Source organism: Ischnura elegans, chromosome 1, assembly GCF_921293095.1.
Source record: "Ischnura elegans chromosome 1, ioIscEleg1.1, whole genome shotgun sequence".
Classification (NCBI taxonomy): Eukaryota; Metazoa; Arthropoda; class Insecta; order Odonata; family Coenagrionidae; genus Ischnura; species Ischnura elegans.
Window position 1 is genome coordinate 94,697,381 of NC_060246.1, and position 20,795 is coordinate 94,718,175.

General features: G+C 36.3%; 2 protein-coding genes across 3 annotated transcripts; one reads left to right on the forward strand and one right to left on the reverse strand.

The window, feature by feature from the left end:
• The first annotated feature begins 2,219 nt into the window (after positions 1–2,219).
• LOC124166534 (gamma-secretase subunit Aph-1) lies at positions 2,220–3,583 on the forward strand. The gene is made up of 2 exons (XM_046544088.1): positions 2,220–2,411; positions 2,511–3,583. Exon 2 carries the CDS (start codon positions 2,710–2,712, stop codon positions 3,454–3,456), a length of 747 nt encoding a protein of 248 aa, XP_046400044.1. The 5' UTR covers positions 2,220–2,411; positions 2,511–2,709; the 3' UTR covers positions 3,457–3,583.
• A 192-nt stretch (positions 3,584–3,775) lies between these two features.
• LOC124166521 lies at positions 3,776–18,802 on the reverse strand. 2 transcript variants are annotated; one of them, XM_046544068.1, is made up of 10 exons: positions 18,644–18,802; positions 17,012–17,405; positions 13,906–15,035; positions 12,329–12,623; positions 12,067–12,225; positions 11,733–11,977; positions 9,231–9,428; positions 7,858–8,094; positions 7,578–7,759; positions 3,776–4,618 (listed from the first exon to the last, which is right to left on the reverse strand). In XM_046544068.1, exons 1-10 carry the CDS (start codon positions 18,740–18,742, stop codon positions 4,504–4,506), a joined length of 3,054 nt encoding a protein of 1,017 aa, XP_046400024.1. In that variant the 5' UTR covers positions 18,743–18,802; the 3' UTR covers positions 3,776–4,503. The 2 variants fall into 2 exon arrangements, with proteins under 2 accessions (XP_046400024.1, XP_046400032.1); XM_046544076.1 differs by lacking the exon at positions 18,644–18,802 and adding an exon at positions 17,513–17,701.
• Positions 18,803–20,795: the final 1,993 nt, after the last annotated feature.

The following is a 20,795-nucleotide window of genomic DNA, read 5'->3' on the forward strand; positions in this document are numbered from 1 at the left end:
CTTTCCATGTATGAACTATCATAATGCATTTATTTGTTGAGTTTTCTTAACTCATACAGATATTTTGATTGCATAAAAACTATGAATCTGCATAAAATAATTTCACCAGACTCCTTTTTGGGTTGGAATTTTGATTTTTCATAAGGGATTTGTAAGTTGATGGTTTGAGGCGTCTCTTTGTGGAATTTACTCATGATGAATGAAAATTGAACTTTGTTTTTCCACATATATATGGATTTGTAAGTACTTATGAGAGCTAAATTATTTTTCAAAAATTGATAGAGTTTGGAAGGAATAACATGCAAATTGATTAAAAGCTATTTCGAAAAATGGTAAAATTTTATTAGAACAATTAGAAACCAAATATTATTATTCTGTATTGCATATATGTATGCATTTAATTTCAGAAAATTTGGGAGTGCCGTTTCATGATTCAAAAAAAGTTCATGGCAAAGTATCTCCTCCGTTGGCAGAAGTTGATAAAGTCCATTAATATTCCATTCTTAAATTTTATGAGTTACCGCAGTTATTTATTTCAGAAACTATAATTTATTTTTACAACAGGCTAAATTTCGCAAAAAAATTATTTTTCAATCTTTTTTTCTAACTATTCATTAGAGCTTTCTTCATTTCAAATTTCTAAGAATCATTTGAAGATGGGATTTTTTTATAAATATTTTTATTATAGATTATAAGATAACAAACTTCTCTAAGTACTGGAGATATCTAGGAAATGCCATAAAGGTCCTACATCCGATGAATGGAAATACCTTATGTACACCTCCCTTGGGTAAAGGGGGGACAATGTCACTATGTCACTTTAAGTTATGGCTAACGTATTGAGGGACCAAAGGAAGACCGGGCTAAGTAATCATCTCAGCACTTGCTGGACAGAGCACCCTTTTGTCTTGAATATGGGAAACTTAAGGCTGAAGAACCAACAGATGGTCAACAGCATAGGGTGAGGAAGGCAAAGAGTAACCACCAAATTATATATCCCATGATATACCAAGCATCAGCAGTAAACCATATCTGTACCATTTTGAATTTTTCCAGGGAAAAAATAGTCCTCCAATTACATCTCCAGGTGGGGATGGCAAAAGATATAAACAAGAAGAAGAAAAACAATTTAAAAATTACCTGGCATTTGAGAACTATATTTCAGTTCAGCAAACTAGAAATTTTTTAACTTGAATTGGAAAGACTGGAAATTAATATCCTTGGCATATTAGAAATGATATGGCCCAAATCAGGAGACTTTTAGTCAGGAGAATACAGACAATCATCATCATCAATAGTCAGCAATATGAAGATTAATGTGACACAGCTCTCCACTCATTTCTCTAGTCAGGTCGTATTTTAACACTTACAGGAAAGACTTCTGTTTATCGTCTTTCTTTGTTTGTCTGAGCAATAAGTCCATGCTCTTTGCAAGCCAAGTATACCAACCTCCTCTCCTTCAATGAAATGTTATCATCACTTTCTCTCGCAAAATAATTCCTCCAGCCTCCCCTTGAATCATCACTCCGGCCTCCCATGGAGTCACTTATAGTTATCGTTAGGAAATCATTCACACTTTTCCACCCTCTCCAGTTTACGGATAATAATAAGTACATACTTCTCCCTTTGGTATATTTCAATGAAGGAGCACGTTACAGACTGTTTTAGAGAGCTGTGTTCATTTCTTCTCCTCTGATTTTTAATTAGTTTTGAAGGAATATTAGCAATTGCTGATGAAACCCAGCTTTAGAGTTCATTGCAATGAGTCCATAGACGCCCTACATTGTGAATAAGCCCTTGTTTAAAAATGTAAAAATTGAGTCACAACATTAGTGTGTGATCATCCCTTTCAAGAATTTAATTTTAAGCATAAATTATATAAATCACTTGAATTTAATAAAGGGAAAATTGCTGGGTCCGCCAGTCGTGAGGAACACATTTTTTGTGTGAAACACATTTCTATGGTCATGTATACATACATCGCGTACAGAAGTAGTAATCGTTGTCAAAGTGTATTTCTCACACCAGCTGTTTATTCGGTGATTTAAAAAAATGTATAAATTCAAACTACTTACAGAGTGGTGATGAATATTCACTTTTCCTCGATCCAAAGCAGATTTTGCATAGTTATAGGCAATGCGTGGCTTTTGAAATCCCTCGAACAACTTCGATAGCTCGTTGTCTTAATCGAATCGATCGGTCGAAAATTGAAATACTATCGCTGTGATCGCACCTGACGAGTATTGTGGTTGGGGCATATCGAGTGAATTATGACGGATTATTGCAAATTGTAATAAGTGTAATTGGATGAAGCCGTTTCGTGGTGTGTGAAATTTTTGAAAAAAAAACGTACGGAGCTTCGATGTTTCCTGTCTGATGTTAATCTGCGTGAGAGATCGCTAGTTTCACTGGTAAGAGGGTCTTCTTGAAAAGTATCAATGACCTGTTTGTGTGACTCATTGATTGCCTGAATTTAAAGATTGCATCCTAAGTGTGGTTTTTTATTACAGATGCACGTCTGTGTGACTTACACATCACTTCTTTTACTGCTCTCCGGCTCATCTCAGGGCCATAGTCTACATTCATCCAAACGCGTAAACAATTCTCTTGCATTTACGATAAGTAAACAAAGGTAATTTTCAATATTTGGTTAACTGTCATACATATTCACGGAAATCACTCATAGTTTCCGTACTTATTCCATCCACGATGACGTTAATGGAATTTTTTGGATGTACGTTCATAGCATTTGGCCCTCCTCTTGCTATGTTCACATTCACCATAGCCAAAGATCCAATAAGGATTATTATTTTGATTGCAAGTGCTTTCTTCTGGCTGTTATCATTGTTACTTTCGTCCATACTATGGTTCCTGGTGATTCCTCTCAAGAGCTACCTTGCCTTTGGTCTGGTGTTTTCAGTGCTGTTTCAAGAACTTTTCAGATTCCTTATTTATAAACTCTTGTGCAAAGCAGAGATGGGCCTACGTCGGGTAACTGACGCTGGAACACATGCAAGCAATAGTAAACACGTTTTAGCTTATGTTTCTGGTCTTGGATTTGGTGTAATGAGTGGAGCATTTTCCTTGGTGAATGTGTTAGCGGATGCAATTGGACCGGCGACAATGGGTTTGCGTGATGGAACAGACATGTTCTTCGTAACATCTGCTGCAACTTCGTTATGTATCATACTTTTACATACATTTTGGGGGGTGATATTCTTCTCCGCCGTCGACAAGAACAACTATCTTCAATTGTTATGGGTTCTAGGAAGTCACATGTTGGTGTCTTGTCTTACTCTTCTTAATCGAAGGGAACTTTATTTCGCAACGTTGATACCAGCTTATATTGTTATGGTTATCACCGCTGTAATTGCCTATGTTGTAGTTGGTGGAACTCTCAGCAGTTTTAAGGAAGCCCTAAAATTTAGGAGGACCACACTGGTCGTCACTGAGTAATGTTACATCACTTTTTACTTCAGCGAAGGAATACCGCAGCTTGTGAATGTGTGTAGGTGCATGGATGCGAGTCAATGGATTTTGGAAGCTTTTAATGAAAATGTGTATATAGTGGGACAGTTCCAAAGTGGAAACTAAAAATACTGTGATTTTAATCTATTTTGTCTGTTTAAATTGACTGTTAATAGTTATTGACACATGCAATCATTGGAGTACTGGAAGGCTTTATGATCAACTAAATGAAGACACTAAATTAAATGTCCCTTGCCTGATTTTGTACTCACAAGTGAAGTGTTGAGAATGCATTTTTGGTCTTTCATGGCCCTGAAGTTATTTTATGGAGGCGAGTGCAAATGAATGAGTATGTGTGTAAGATAATGGTACATAGTATGTTTCCATCATTATTACCATTTCCATGACATTTACAGTATACATTCTAAACAATGGGGTGGAAATCAAAAGTTTAATGTACAATGTTTATGTTAAAGAAGATGGAATATTTATATCTGAGGATTAGTCAGTCACCAAGTGTGGATTTTGTTGGTAAAATTGGAAGCTTTGTTGAAAATGCCGTGTGTCCAAAACCAAGACTGCATAATGACTGGTGCATGTAACTTTATTTTATGACTAATGTTTGTCTTTCTTCTGACCTTTGTATCACTTAATGATCAGTTTTTAAGCACTTTTATTTATTAAAATATGACTAAAAATGAAATCTCTTGCATTATGAACTGCTGTCTGGTTATACAGTTCCCATGCATTAGGACTACCATTAAAAATTGTGAAATACTAGAGTATAACTCCCTCTGACTTGCTCGAATTGCATTATTTTCCTTAAGTATATTGGTGAAAGCATCTTTTCTAGTCTTGATTTCAGTGGTTGAAGCATTATAATTTCACCTACAAGCTACTTATAAAATAAGTGCATATATTCATTTATAATCATATAAATTAGTGAGATCTGCTTTATTGAACAATTTATTACAATAATAAAGCAACTAATTAATTCAAAAATGAGCTGAAATAAATAAATTTCAACTCATGCCATTAGTTCACATGGGTCAAGTTAATTAACTTCCAGGACTGCAATGAGATTAATATGCCATTCAGTTTTTCACACCAGTCATCCCTTTCTCCTCTGGTATCTGCTGACAGGATGTGCCTGTGAATTGTAATGAATTCCATAATGTAATAAAATGCCTTACTTATTTCTAATGTAGTAACATTTTGCAGTCATTTGAGTTTCTGATTGTTTGCTACACTTTTTCCTCATTGGAAAAATTAAGAAATTATTCTAATTTCAATATACTTGGCTATTTTTTATTAATTTTAAGTACACCGGGACTTACCACGGAGATAACTTTACGGATTCACCCGCAATGCACAAATTGTGCAAAAAATCCACAGAAAAAATCATTTGCCTTGACCGGGATTCGATCCCCGATTTTCTATAGTGTGCTTTAGCCAGTTAAGCTACTGAGGCGTCATTCTCCCATGAGGAAATGTGTGGACTGTACTGAATAAGTTGTACTTAAAGGCCAAAAATTTCAATAGGAGAGGACGCCCTGACCGGAAATCGGGGTATCCGGGTTCGAATCCCTGTGAAGGCGAATGTTTTTTTCCCCTGTGGATTTATTGGACAATTGGCAAACATTTTTCACATTCATAAAAACTCACCAATACCAAAATATGAACTATAATACTTCAGAAATCTCTTTCAAATTTTAATTATAATATACATAATGTAAAACACTGAAAGGTTAACTTCGAGGCCCAACGTATACAATAAACTTTTGGCTATGTTAGTGGCAAATGTGACTCAAAATACAAAAAATCCATTCCCATGTATTTGTGATATTAGTCTAGGTATACATGAGTGCTTGAAAGTGGCAATAGCATTCAGAAAATGTGAATGTAATCGATATTGCATTGATTGCAATAATCCAGAAGTGTGCCCAGAATAAGCCAAATTCACACAATCAGACAATGGGGGTCTGTCTCTTTTCCACAATCAATGTACTTAAAAAATGTTTTAAGCTGCATAACATTATGATGCATAAGTGGTTTGCTGTTAAAGTTAAAATACAGTCAACCTACATGCACTTGGCCTTGTTCATAATCACTGTTCATAAAAGGTATGGCTGGTAATGAGTTACGACCCATGAATTTTTACTATGTGTTTTATTATTGAAGCATAGGTTTAGGAGCCAGATGGACTGCAAAAGCTACCTGAAGGCATACATTGACAGTGATCACAATCTTGTGATGATAAAATGCCATCTGAAATTAAATCAGTGAAGAACACATGGCAATTACAGAAACCAAAGAAGCCACAGCATCAATGTGCATTTCAAGAAGAAGTGGGGAGTAAAATGGCTTATTGAATAGTAAGGAAGCATTTAACGAACATAGTACAAGATATAATATAGCAAAGGGTGAGCATAGAGATATTTTGAAAACAATTACCAAGTGAAGAGAGAGAAAGAATACCTGGATGAGAAATGCAATAAAGCAAAGTCATCAGAAATATTACCAAAGAAGACAGTGAATTGGAAAAGGATGATTGGTAGCCACCACGTTAAGATCAGAATATGATGCTGCAATAAGAAACCAGCGAAAGAATAAGGCAGCAGAAGTAGGTGGTATTAAAGCTGAGATAATAAAAAATGCAAAATAGAGGACTTAAATTCTGCTGCACAAACCATATGTGAAATGTAATCAAGAGAGATACCAAGAGACTTCCAGAAGAATATCATCACTTCTATTCCCAAAAAGAATAGAGCAGAGAAGTGTGAAGATTTTAGGACCTGTAGCGTGATGACTCATTTGTCAAAGATACTGATGCGAATCATCTACAGCAGCACAGAAGAATTTCTGAATGAGGACCAATTTGGATGTAGGAAAAGTGCTAGACAAGCAATTTTGGCCTATAGACACCTTAAAGAGAAGACAATGGAGTACAGCAAACCGACTTTCATACAATTTGTCCTCTTAGAGAAGGCCATTAATATTGTGGAATGGATTCTGGAAGGAATTGAAGTGCTGTACATTGATCATAGAATTTTGCAGTTTATATAAAAACCAAGTAGCTGTAACAAAATTTAGACCCAACTATGAAATAATAGGAAGAGGAGTGATACAAGGGTGTGCACATTCCCCCAAAAATTTTAATGTTTACAGCGAGAAAGCCGTTTTAGGAAATTAAAGAGAAGGCTTTGAGTGTCAATATCCACTGAGAAGGATTTTGTGTGATGCAATTTTGCTGATGGCATAGCGGTCATAGTTGAGACAGAATGATTTGAAGAAGACTTTGACAAATATGGAAAGGACAATGGTCAGATATCAACTGAAAATCAGCAAAAAAAAAAGACTGAGACAAAAGAGAGGGGTCTTGGACAAACATTGAGCTAGGAAAACAAAATCTTGAAGAGGTGAAAGAGTTTTGTTTCTTAGGAAGCTGAATAACCAACAATGAAAGAGGTAAGAAAAAATAGAATAGCATAAGCGAAGAAGGCTTTCTACAAAAAAGAATGTTCTTACATCAGAAAATAAAATTAAAGAGAGGAAAAATTCATCAGATGCTACAAATGGAGCATTGTTCTCTATGGGAGCAAGGATTAGACATTGACAGCTACAAAGGAGACAGGAGTGGAAGAAATTGAAATGTGGTGCTACCAAAGAAGATAAAATGGATCAACTAGGTAATGTGGAAGTGCTAAGAAGAATGGGAGAAAAGTGGAGTTTTCAGAAAACCTTAAGGAGAATACAGCACAACTTAGTCAACCACATTATGGATCCAATCATGGAGGGGCAGGGGATGACCCATGAAGGATCTAAAAAAGAAGAAATATGTCACTATGAAAAGGTTAGCAGATTGGAGAGCTGTGTCAAATCAATCTTACGATTGTTGACTTATGACAATGCTGATGTGTTCCATTGATATACGACTTGCATATAGAACAGCTTTCTATTTATTTTATTTGATAGTTAAACAAGACATAATAGCTAATTTTGAAATTTTAACTAACTGGTAGAAAACATTGTGGCAGTCTCAGTATAAATAAAGTCTACCCTAAGAGTTATGTTAGTTTAAAGTATGAAATTAAAACAAATGTACATACTCCTTTTGCTCTGCTCCAGATAAACACAATGGAAGAGGGAGGGAAGTTGTGGGTTCTCCCGAGCATAATTTTTGCTCAGTTTTCATTTTGATGGAGAATGTGTAATTTCTAGCACATTTTAACCTTGAAACTGGTGATACTTCTTCCACGCAGAACTTTAAATCTAAAGTCACACGTGGAGGCTTTTATGTTCACATTCAATTCCCATGAAAGAAAGAAAATTAATATTAGCATTTTTTTATTTCTCACATTTTTATGAGCATGAAAGAGAATTACTCACAGACTTATCTTGGTCCTCAGGATACTTCCAATTCATTAAATACGATCCCTTTAAGCACCACCAACCTCTCTCCCAAGCTCCTATGTCTTCTATCATGGTAAATTGAGTCAAGAACCCTTCACATTTTGTTTTACACTCATTCATTATTACATCCAATTTTCTTGGAGGAAAATCACAGCTAATTTTTAAGTGTGCTGCATCATACAACGGCTGAATGATCTCTCCATTAGAACTACTCTGGAAAAATATGAAAATATGGTATAATATGCAAAAGATAACTGTGGGTGGAATTCAATGTACTAATTTTTATTTGCAATGGATCTTGTCAAGTTACCACTAGGAAAATTGTGTACATGTAATTCTAATAGCTATAGTTGCATTTAATAATAACATATCTCCATTAAATCTATAGTGGCTGATAAAAGTTTGGAGTAGGGTTATAATTTCTTCTGCTTACACTCAATCTGCTGATGAATGATTTACTAGGGTTGGGAAGCCATTTAAGTTCAGAAGAACAAATGCTATCTACCATCTGTAGGGAAGCTAATAAACCTTCACATGATAATATTTTCTTCCGAATGTGAAGGATGCCCTCATTAAACTCAAGAAAATATGTAGTATCATGTGAAGTTTTGCCAGCTTTGATGGTGATGTACTGAAGCTGGGTCTGGAATTTTGACTAAATTTAGCAGATAGGTAACTCTTGATTTGTGAGTTACAGTTTTACCCCACTTTTGGGTTACATCCATCATTTGAGCGGCAAAGCAAGGTAGAATTTTTACCCTATACATAAGCTACAAATGCTAAAATTTCAATGGATATTTTTGCATGGTTGTTAAAGGATAAAATCATTAATTTGATGCTAAGAACCAAAGTTTTTACACCAAAACTCAGAGCAGTAGTAAACTGAAATGCATACTTTTAAGGAACCTAATATGTAATTTGTACCTATAATGAGATGTTGCTACTATAGCCCTTAGTCATGATATAAAAAATTGCATTCTCCATACAGAACTCACCATTTACCCTTTCTTTTCGGCAATAGACATCTCCATAGCTAAAAGGCACAAATATCCATTGTTGCTGCATTTTAGCGTTATTAGCTTAGTCGCCCCATTGGGTTTGATATGTAAATACTCATCAATAACTTTCTACCAAATTTTCATCAAATCCCTGGCTTCCCTGTTTGACATTCTCATGAGATAAAAGGACAATTTAATTTAAAATAGCAAGCCTTTAAGACTCTCATGCACTATCTAAAAGGTTTTGACCTAGTGTTAAACGCCAGTAGCTTATGCTATTTTTATTAACTAGGTGGAAATGAGGTTAAGGAAAAGGTCTTACTTTAAGAGATGTTTTGCTCATAATCTCACCTCATATTGATGGAGAGTGAAGTAATTTTCATCTATGTCCTGTGGGAGGTGTAATTCTGTCTGGGCTATCAGAATAAAACAAGGTAACCTTGTTTGAAAATTCTCATCCCCGCTGGGCGTTTTTTCTTTATGTTTCTCGGTCATCAGCCCACAAGAAAAAAAGGAGCGTTGGCCATGCTTAGGCAGTACCTGGAAGTGCTAAAGTAATCATAATTACAGTGAGACTTATTATTTCAGAAGAGAAGAGTTGGTTCTGACATTATTAGGATATGGTGCACAAAATGAAAAAATTGGAAGAGCACATTTTTAAAGTTTACACCAAGAATCATACATCAGGCAGCATAGAAGCTTAGAACATTGTAAAGGATTATTAAAGGACTATCATTTCCAAAAGTCGGTGTACAACTATACTACTCCATTATTATATGTATGAATGGGGCAACATTCTTGAAAAACTCTTGAGGGTTGGCACACGATTCACAAGAACTGTGGCCCTTATAATCTCAATTGAGATTGTTCAAAATGTCTATTTTCAGGGTAAATACATTAATCTATGCTTCATTGTATTGGACTTATTTAAAAGAAGAACAATTTGTTTGATTATTTTTATTTAACATTAGTTAATACTAGTATGTAAGATTACTAAGATTACAATTTTTCGCTGTTTCTTGTGGAAAAAAATTACATGATACTTGTAAGGACCCCTCCCCCCTCTTGAGATTTGGTGAGTTTCAACTTGACCCCCTCCCTCCCACTAAACACCTCACGTCGCCTAAATGGATGCCCCCCTATGGGAGTAGAATACCTGTGAGTCAAAATGCATAGCAGTGCCCTAGGGGAAGGGATGTGGGATTGGGAAACTCGCATCCATGCTTGCAATGAGTGGGTGTATATTGTTTAACCCTTTTACTGCCAGCCCATTTCAGGTGGGGTGTACGAAGACTGCCAAGGCTATTTTCTGGAATTAGCAACGTTTCAGATTTAAAAATTTTTCAGTTACTTAATTTTATTTAATATGTTCAGATTTTTTTTCCAATTCTTAAGATATATTTACATCTTATAACCATAGATAGATTATGAGGGTTTCCATAAATTACAGCCGTTTAAAAATTTAAGATAAGTGGTTCATAATAGTGATTTTTACGGACTCATGAGGGATATTTTATAAATCTGCACACTATTCTATTAGCAATATTAATCCAATTAAGTAAAATAGATTAAACTTAGAAATTTCTGTGAGCTCTGGAGGGGGGGAGTTTATCCCCCAAAACCCCCCCTCGCTGCGCCACTGTTGTGCACCAACCCTCAAGAGTTATTCCAGAGTATCACGCCATTCATTCAACAGTGAGTGGAGCAAAGGTACTATCTGACTTTTGGAAATGATAGTGCATGTAAAAGCCATAAGCTATTGATATGTAGGTGTCAACAGCTTTATATATGCCTTTTGCTTTGGCAAGAATACCTTTGGCTTTGATTGTTTTTACAAAATATTATGTAATTAGCTTCCTTCACTTTTGCACTTACTTCACGGAGATAAAAATTAATCAATTAATAACCTGACCATGTCACAGTTGGATATGTGCCAGATTACTGAGATTGTGTTACATTACAATGAAGTAATGTAAACTAATACTCATCTGAATGTTTCAGTTAACTGCTCTCTTCAAGTTTGCTATGTGCAGTGGAAGCCTGATTTATAGTTCCCGCATTCATCGTTCACTGCCCAAATGAGGTTCCATACAGACTATGTATTTTCCTGCATCTATCATTCCCCACAGTACCATTTTCCCGCATTGATTGTTTTAAGATCACGGTCCCGAGGTACATGTTTCGTCTCCCTCCATTCAGCACCTCACCCTCTCTGATACTTTCCTCTTCTCCGAAATCAAAGAAAAGGTCTCAGTTCGCTCAGGGATCATATTACGAAAGCCATAAATCATTAGATTTGAAAGAAAATATAAAGTTACGCAGAAACAATAGAAACGTGTTTCAAGCCTACCCCTTTCTCGCCTACTGAACTTTTTCAGCCTAACTGCTTCAGAGCTCCCCCCCGTTTCTGGAGGTTAGTTGCTGCACAAGTCACTTATCATCCCAACAGCTGTCTAGCAATGACTTTCGGCAATTTGTAATATGTATACTTTTATTGGATTGAAATATTACGAATGTGAATGTAACTCTAAAAAGAATGAGACCAAACTCAATGCATTTCTGACATATTTTAAGCAAGGAAATAAATGGATTTTTGTCATCTATTGAGGATTGATTTGTTGTTTCAAAAATATTATCTCCACCCATGCCCTTAACTTGGACGCATATGCAACACTTTCACAGGACATATAAGCACTCATCTATATCCTGCGGATAATGATTCAACTGGTGGGGTAATTCAAACAGTGTTGTTAAAAGCAGGAGTGAGGGGTTGTTCACCTAGGCCAAGACCTCTACCCTGACAACATTATTCCAGGCCCCCAAAATAAAGACCTTATTCATATCACTACTTACACAATTATTTGAATCCTCTGTAATGGACTTCCTATTAAGTTTTCCCTTATTTTTATCTGATTTACTGAACTTAACTTGAAGCATGTACACACTGAAGTTGATCCGTAAGTCATCCAGCAACTCACAAGCTATTTTGATATTTTTTGATGGGAAATCAATGGTTGAGTTTCCCCTTCTTGCTGGTAATGCCTCTGTACCCAAAATTGTTTCTTTATAGTGCACCAAACAAAGGAAATAGAAGATATCTGCAATATGCCAAATATTGATATTAGATAATCATATGAAACAGTAATTAAATGTGGACCATCTCTCTAGTATTATTGTCCAATCTTACCTTGCTGCCGCGACACAGATAATTTTTCCATAAAATCATCCCTCAATAGTAATTTAATATCTTGAATGCTGACTTCAATACACTCATTTCTGCCACTGTCTGAATTTTCCTGAGACTTTAATTGATGGATCTCATCAATAGCAGCCTGTTTTCTCATAGCTAAAATGGATAGTAGGTATGCATGTGTTAGTCCAAATGGAATACGTAATTTCTTAACCATTAAAGTAAACGAAACTGGTGTAAATTAAGTGAGTAGACTAACTTGAGAGAAGGAGCAGCCTCTCCCCTTCCACTTGTTCAGAAGACCCAGAGAACACAGAGGATGAATGACATAGATTGAGAGCTTTACTAACTTGATCAGCAACTGTTACCTCAGCAGCAACTTTTTTTTGTAGCTCATGAAGTTTCGAATGCCCATCACATGCATGTACCTTTGTTTCTGCAGAATTACACTGCATACTTTCATCAGTATTCTCATCAGAGCCTACGACTTTGGATTTTCCTCCTAAGGCATGATTCATTTCATTGCCAACAGGCTTCATTGTTTCATTTTTTACCTGTAATTAGATGGAACCATTATGCAAGAATGAGTATCCAGGGTATATTAAGGGGAATACAAACATCCACATTGGTTCTTCAAATCTCTTTCCACTTTTGAGGAAGCTTAAGGTAGAACATCACTTCATAGTTTCAGTTAAGTCACCAATGAAAGTATTGGTTTAAAACCACAAATAATCCATCAATCCCTTTCATTGAATTGACTTCATCCCCACAATATGCCAACATACCTAAGTATCAAGAAAGTTCCCAATAATCAAACCAGACTGTAAATTTAGAGCTAAATCAGCTTTACCTTGGAATGCCAATTAAAGTGATTGACTCCAGAATCAAAATGAAATATGAAGCCAAAATTCCTGATAATTCAAAAATTTTTCTCATCACTCTTTGTGGCCATCTACACTTCGGTATTTCTTGAGAACATTTAAATATTGGAGAGCTGCTGCATGTGTCAGTAAGCAGTGAAATTTCTCTCTAACCATTGAAATCTAGTGTGTTCTATCCTTGAAATGTTTGGTTATTTTCCTAATGAATTCAAAGTTTCTCAAAAAAGAACATAGGTACCTCAAAACGTACGAGCAAGTAAGAAATGAATTTTAAGCAATTTCCCAAAAATGCTCTGGGCAAACATTGACAGTAGAGAAATTTTTTAATGCCATTAGGTAGAAGGATAAATTATCATTATGCTCAAATCCCAATTTTCTCCACTTTAAGAAAAAAAAAATCGCAAGATAATTATTAGTTTGACTTTTCAGAAAATCTAAAAAAAATGATTATGATAAAATTTCTCGTAATTAAAGTAAAAAATATATTTTTCAAAAGTTAAACAAAAATATCTGGAATTATCGCTGCCTGCAGTTTACAACACCCCTTAACTACGTCTCTGTCTCTTTTCAAGCCTGCACACTCACGAGCATGAGTCACTGCTTCTACACTTCTCCATTGAAGCATGACACCTTAGCAGCGACTGCCAACACGAGTATAAATAAAAAAGTGAACAACTTTAACTGAAGGATGAAATTTTCCTTTCTCAATTCTAAAAAAACTATAGACATAAGGGAATTTAAAAAGTATGGAGGTAAGACAAGAACTACAGATCTACCACAGAAGCTACAACATAAATATCAGGAATCTAGAAATGTTAGAAAAAAAGAAAGCATTCATCCTCTAGTCAAATGGTCACTTAATATCCATGAGTGTATCCACTTTACACACTTACTAAGAGGCTATTAAGTGGTTGATTACAATGCAATATTAACCAAGAAATTTAAAATTACCTACCTTTTTACCAAGACTAAGATGCTGAAGCAACAAGTACGGTAGAGAATCACTAGGTACACCTTCAGGCATAGAGCAATGACTGATTGAAGTTGAACATGGACAGGAAAAGGATATATCACTAGAATGTACACTAAAAATACTGAGGGATGAATCTGAAAGCGCACTGTAGTCGCCACTGCTTATGCCATCCTTAGCATCCCAATCGGAGTTGCCCTCATTTTTGGCATTACCTAAATTCATTACATTTCTATGATACAAATTATGAGCATTGGGCCTCTGATTATCTTCAGTGTCAACATTTCTGTGACTTAGCTGAGTATTCCTACTCGGTTGACACATTTTTTGAGATTTTTCCAGTTTCTCTTTTCTGTAAGGGGGAATCCATTGTTGTTTTCCTGCTTTCACCTCTTTACTGCCATCATCCTTGCCATTATGGAACTGAGATGGGCAAGAATAGCTGTGTTTCCCCATCACTGAAGACTGTGGTAAATCATGAATGAGCGAAAGAGGCAACTTCTCAGTCACTATGTGTGCTAATTTCAATCCTGGGAGATTCAACTCTTCCATTTTCATGGCACTCACATTAATTTCATCCAGCTGACTTAAACGATCTTCTTTATCATCTATTTTTTCTAACTTTACCCTGCAAGTGACTTCATGGCTTTTCACTTCACTGTCTTCAGTATCACAATCTGATATAAATAATGAAATACTAGATTTTTTCATGGCTATTTTGGTATGATCAACATCATCATTCTTATTATGGTCCTTGTCACTATGATAATTCACGTCATGATAGTGGGAATTGTTCTTCATGTCTATTACAGTTATTTCAGAACTTTTATCATTTGATTCACTGATGGAGATCCATTCACGCACACTTGTAGAGAAATTAGAGAGAGTTGAGTCTATCTGGTTATTTTCCTTAACTTCTTTGTAAGAGTGAAAACCACTGTTCCTATCCAGCACATCATCACTCAGATTGTTAAATTGAAGGTCAGAGGGTTTAGTTTCGTTAGAAATGTTTCCACATAATCCTGCTCGAGTCCTTGAAGGGCTGATTTGTGTAAATTGTCTATTACTACCATGATCAAGTGATACTGAGTTGGATTGAGAGAGCAAGTTTGGATCTGAAAAAATAATAAATGATGTCAATTGCAGTTTATAGTTTGAGAATAAAAACTTGAACTAAGACTACAAATTTCTGCTGAAATGTTGAATCAAAAACAATTACAGGTAGTGTTGGCTCATATAAAAGCTAATAATTACTATATGCTGATTTGGAGCCCATTAAAGTTTTGACAGTCCAATTACAAAAATTGAAAAAGTGGTATACTTGGCCAAAAACATAAACATTTTTTTGAAAAATTGATGTTCCCCTTCAGGAGTATACATAGGGTATTTCTCCGACTAAAGTACCCCTCTGAATATAGTCACCCCCCCTAATTTTGAGGCTTCAGTTTTTGAGAAAATAAAAAAAAAATGCATTTCAATATACCTAGTCCCCCCTTTACTTATACCATCGGTATTTTTGGAAAAAAAAGAGGGGACTATATTCACATAAATACGGTACATCATTTCTAACTCAAACAGCCTTTATGATTTAATGATATGGTAGCTTTTATTATTTTTTTCTTTATCTTCACCGCCCCGAAAACAGCTCATTAAAGGCCTTTTACATAGAAGGAAATAACATGCAACAATGACTATCATAAACAACCATGCCCTGGGTAGGGACCTAGGCAGGATTTGAACTCTTGACCTTTGGTTTGGCAGGTGAAAACTTTCCTTAGCCATCACCACAAGTGAAACTATAAGCAGAAATAAAAGTAGAAGAAGAAACAGAGAGATAGAACACAAACATCTGACACTGGACACAGAGGTGGTACAGAGATAAAATGATGGCCAAAAACACATGGAAAAAATTTTACCTCAACCAAAAACCTGCTTTCTGGGCTATTGCTCAGACCACTAAGCTACAGAGATTACTTTAATAACCAATGTTTTTGATGGGAGAATAATTCAACAGATTCTCATGGATGTCTCCCATGTACAGGCAAGAGATGGCTCTGAAGCATTGTTCCCGCCACTTAGGAAGAAACACACGGAAGAGGAAATGAAATGAGAGAAAGATATACACATTAAAATAGATATAGCGCATGCGTTTCAGGAAATGCTAATCCCAGCAAGAAGAAATCAACCATTCTGGTCACATAATACCAAATTCACAGTCACACAAGCCACCATAAGTGAATATACAAACAGTTCATATGTAAATGTGAGCAGTATTTTTGCTTATGGCAACTGGTGTGATTATGATTTGACGTGTGAGACCAGAATGGTTGAGTTCTTCTAGTTAGGATAAGAGTTCCCTTAAATGCATGTGCTATATCTATTCTACTGCCCATTTGAGATTGTTTCTTTTTCATTTTATTTACTCTTCCATGTATTTCTTCCCTGATAGTGGGAACCATGCCCAGAGCCATCTCTTGGAAAATAGATTGGGCTACATCTGGTTGCATATACTCCCTTGTTGAAAACTCTGGTAATTAAAGAAACTTTGCAGCTAGGTGGTTTGAGCATCTGCCCAAAAAGCAGGAAGTCTGTGGTTCAATTCCTGTCACTATGTCATCTCACAGGTTTATAGGCATGGGAAAAACAAGGAGAATGGGAGCAATGATAAAAACTACTACATTTATTAAACCTAACCGCAACCCTTGTAAGGTCACAGGAGTGCTCACCGCCAAAATTCAAAGAGGTGGCAAAAAAGAAGCTAGTAATGAATATCGATATTATATGTGTAGTATTTTTCTTCTTATGAACAAATGACTATGGGATGGATTTCATTGACTTATTTTTCTAAATTCCTTTTCCAGTATCAGAAAACATATGCCTCACAAGATATATTAAATGTTGAATGAGCAAGATTTTTTGAGAGACTGAGGAAATTAATATTTAAAACTTGATTCCATTGTAAACCTCTTACTAAGAGAGAAAAATCACTGAATAGGAGAAATATTTTATGTTAGCTGCTTAAATAAAAGAACTGACATTCAAAAACTTCCACAAAAATCCTCTACCTAGATTGGAATGAATGAAAATTTACCTTGATGTGATCCAGGGCCTTCTGGTGACTTATCCATTGGTTCCATGAAGTCTTTAACAGCTGGCTTCTGAAGACTATGTTTTAGCATCTGCAAATTTGAACTCTCGTTATGGTGATCTTCACCTCTATTCACTACGTTTAACTCTGCATTAATGTTGAAGAAAGAGTCACCGAACTTGTTACTCTTTGGACTTCTTATTGGAAGGGAGTCATTATCACTTGAAGAAACATTTGCTTTAACCCATTCATAATTTTTTTCTGGGTCCATAAAAGGTATTCCTTGGTAAGAATTTTTAAGTTGCTCGTTCAAATTTTTCCCTTCATTTATATGCTTCCGTTCCTGGCTAGAACAGTTATTCAAAGATGACTTCCTATGGGCTCTTTTAATCATTCTCTGGAATAAATAAATGTTCCAATTACAGCTGAATATCTCCTTTAATTTGGTGTCATGAGAGCTAAAGAAAGAGCCAATTCTTTCCCAGAGCAAGGAATGTGATGGACCTCAAAATCTCCAATATGATGGATTCTCCCACCTATCAGGGTGTTTTTTGTAGCGGGCTTATTATCACCAACTTGCATTCTGTGTCAGATACATTTAATCAAGTTATTCATTAAATAATTAATTATTTCGTGAAATTTTATCCCAATATCAGCCATGACAACTCCAGATAGGCCAACCGTAATGCCAGAACCAGAAAATACATATTTTAGAAGACCTATATATTTAGTGAATGAATCATCACCAGGTTGTTGAGTTACAGCTTCTCCATGAGACTACTTCCCACAGGTGTTAAAGACAAATTAAATAATAAAACTCTGTTTGCAATTAGTTTTCGAAGCTAGCTTACCTACCAGAAAAATTCTAACTATAATGCGAATAATTATCTGTCATAATCATCCTATGAGGACCATTAGAATATGTCATGCCAAAGTACTTTGCTAATAAAAAATAATATAAAAATGCAATTTGCCTGATTAATATTGAAATGTAATTTGTTGTATGGAGTTATTGTAAACTTGTTATTATATATATAGGCCTTGAATGAGACATAAACACCTGGAACCATGGGCAGAGTTTTGGGGGTCTAGGAGAAGCCTGGTAATCTCCGGTTAACTCCCCCCCTTTCAAAATCCTGGCAACACCTGCACTGCCTGGCCCCCTCAACTTAAATGGTAATTTTTCGGAAAAAAAGTACAAAACCTGTGCATTCAAGTATACCTAGTGTAAACCAAAGCATCAAAAGCATAAATAAATTTTAGTCTTAAATAGTACTAAAATTTTGTTTTTAGAGGCTAATTTAAACTAATGTCCCAAGAGTACTTAGGGACTATACAATACCCCCCCGTTTCACTGGGGCGGATAACTTCCAGCAGGATTACTAGCCCCCAATATAAAACTATAAACTTCGCCTATGCCATGCATAATGATAAGCATATGACACTGCAAAGACAACAACAAATAAAAACTAGAATATCCGTCACAAAAATCTCAACACAAAATCCGGCACTGTAGAGCGCTTTTCAGGATGTAGGAATCTCCAACTAATTATTTCGCTCTCAGAAACTTTTCATCGCTAAATGTACCATATTTGAAACAATGAAGTCACATATGTATACGGAAATTCCGCTTACCTCCGTAAATGCTTCCATCTCAGCATTGCTCGACGATCGTACGGAGCGCGCTGTCCCTCGACTTCGGACGGTTCGTCGTCGCCCGTTGAAATTACTCATCCCTGCCCCCGGGCGACGAGGGCTGACTCACCGCTCTTCCATGGGACTCCCTCCCAGGGACCTGATTCCTAATTGCTTTGCTCCCTCATGAGCCATCCTATACAAATATTGTCCTTCACTAGCCGTGAATGTGGCCTTCCCGGCTAGTTACGGCATTTCATAGTAGTTTAAATGCCTGCCTCATTTAACTCCGTGGAAACCTTCGCAGCAGAATAGAAAACTAACAGAAAAAGAGCACACAAAGGGAAATGAATAATCCTATCTCGTTGGCGTGAACCCTTGTCGAAAATAATTCCATTCAATATTCGCGGAAGATCACACGAGGGCTTCAGCAGAGTCTGCTAATGAAAAAACTTTACCCAGGTCTTCCTCCGCGTCTATCCATATCCTTGAACAATATATCGACAACGTTCCAGTGGCCTCCCTAAAGTAAATCGAAAAATACATCGCCTTGCTTCTCTGAACATGAGGAAGTCAACTTGAATATTGGAGAAACATTATATACGGACATGCACAGACACGGAGAAATACCCGGAAAAAATCTCATCCATTGAGGACTTAAATACTAGCCTTTTCGTTTTTAAAATAACTGATGATGGACCATCAATTTTTGATGAGAATTACAGGTAATCAGCTGACACATACTGACACGGGCGTCGCCGCCATCGGGGACATGGGGGATGCGTCTCCCCCAATATTTGAAGTCAGTTTTGCCCCCCCCCCTAAATTGTATTTAAAAAATTAACATAACGCCATTCGTCCCCCCTCCATAATGCTAACATTCCTCCGAAGACTGTTGCGGCGAGGTTATCATATTTATCGAACGAGATAAATATGATAACGAAGTTGAAGACGCCCGCTTGAAATGGAGATGAGGGACGACATGCATTCCGACATTGTTTCTGGTTTTAACGTTTCAATTTCGCATTGGATTGAAATAATGGAGAAAAAAATTTGGTAAATACTCCAACTCAGAGGTTGGCTAGAATTACAGGGAGTGATAACTGAACAGAATTCACTCGGAGAATACTGAAGTTATGATGATCGCTATCTTCAGGAGCTTTTCCGCTAATTTCAAGGGCAACGGTAAACAAACTCCAGAAATATTCATCGTCTCTCTTGCAGTGAGTGACGAGCGACAAAAATATGGGTATGTGCTATTTTGGATACGTCATACAATATTATTCAATCACTAGATCGCACCCAATATGAGATATATTTACATAAGTAATTTTCTTTCTTTCCTTATGTTGCGAGTTCGCATCACGGGGTACGGATTTTTTTCAATTATTTTGCAATCGCATGAATTGTAATGTACCCTAATTTATTTATCAGTATTAAAGTTAGTCCAATTAAAAATATTACATCAAATGAAGCCGGTTTCATTAAAGAATTCAGAAAAAAATTAATGTGCAAGAATTTGAAATTAAAACAAGTACAGCTCTTCAAAAATCCTTAAGCAAAAAGTGAAATTTTTACGATATGAATTTTTTTGCCTCTCCTTGGCATCACCTGAGTCTTTTTGAGCTGCATAGTAGGTTTTTACCAGCCAATACTTGGTCTAACAACGTACAAAAATGAAAACTGCATGAATAAATTATTTAGTTCACGTAAGAAGTTTCCACTAGCCTAATTATTTCGAAAAGGCAAAGCTATGTTGGAAAGCACTAACATAGCTAACGAGATAGGGCGAGGGCCTTCAGAATACAAACCAATATAATCTACGCCTTGAAGGTCGCTGAAGGCCAAGGGAAGATGCGTAAGGACGGCAGCATTAAAGCAAACAAGGAAGAACGTGAACTCATGACGACATTCGGGAAACCGTGAATCCCGGACGGCGAATGAGTCAGATAATCCTGGAAAGTGGAGGACTTCGGATTACAGAATATTTCTGATAGGATTGGAGGACACGACCGATACATAGTTATTTGCACCCACGGGGAAGGGTCACGAGGGAGCCTGATATGGAATTCAGCTTGTTGGTACGGCAAGGGTGTCCACGGAGAGGAGGGAGGCGAGTTTGATAGCGCAGGATGTGCCATTAAAATGCAGA

Coding starts and splice junctions, on each gene's coding strand:
- LOC124166534 (XM_046544088.1), top strand. CDS start 2,710: ATGACGTTAATGGAATTTTTTGGATGTACGTTCATAGCATTTGGCCCT.
- LOC124166521 (XM_046544068.1), bottom strand. CDS start 18,742: ATGAGTAATTTCAACGGGCGACGACGAACCGTCCGAAGTCGAGGGACA. Junction 12,226..12,328: donor GAGGCTGCTCCTTCTCTCAA/GTTAGTCTACTC, acceptor TATCCATTTTAG/CTATGAGAAAACAGGCTGCT. Junction 7,760..7,857: donor CTGAGGACCAAGATAAGTCT/GTGAGTAATTCT, acceptor TGAACATAAAAG/CCTCCACGTGTGACTTTAGA.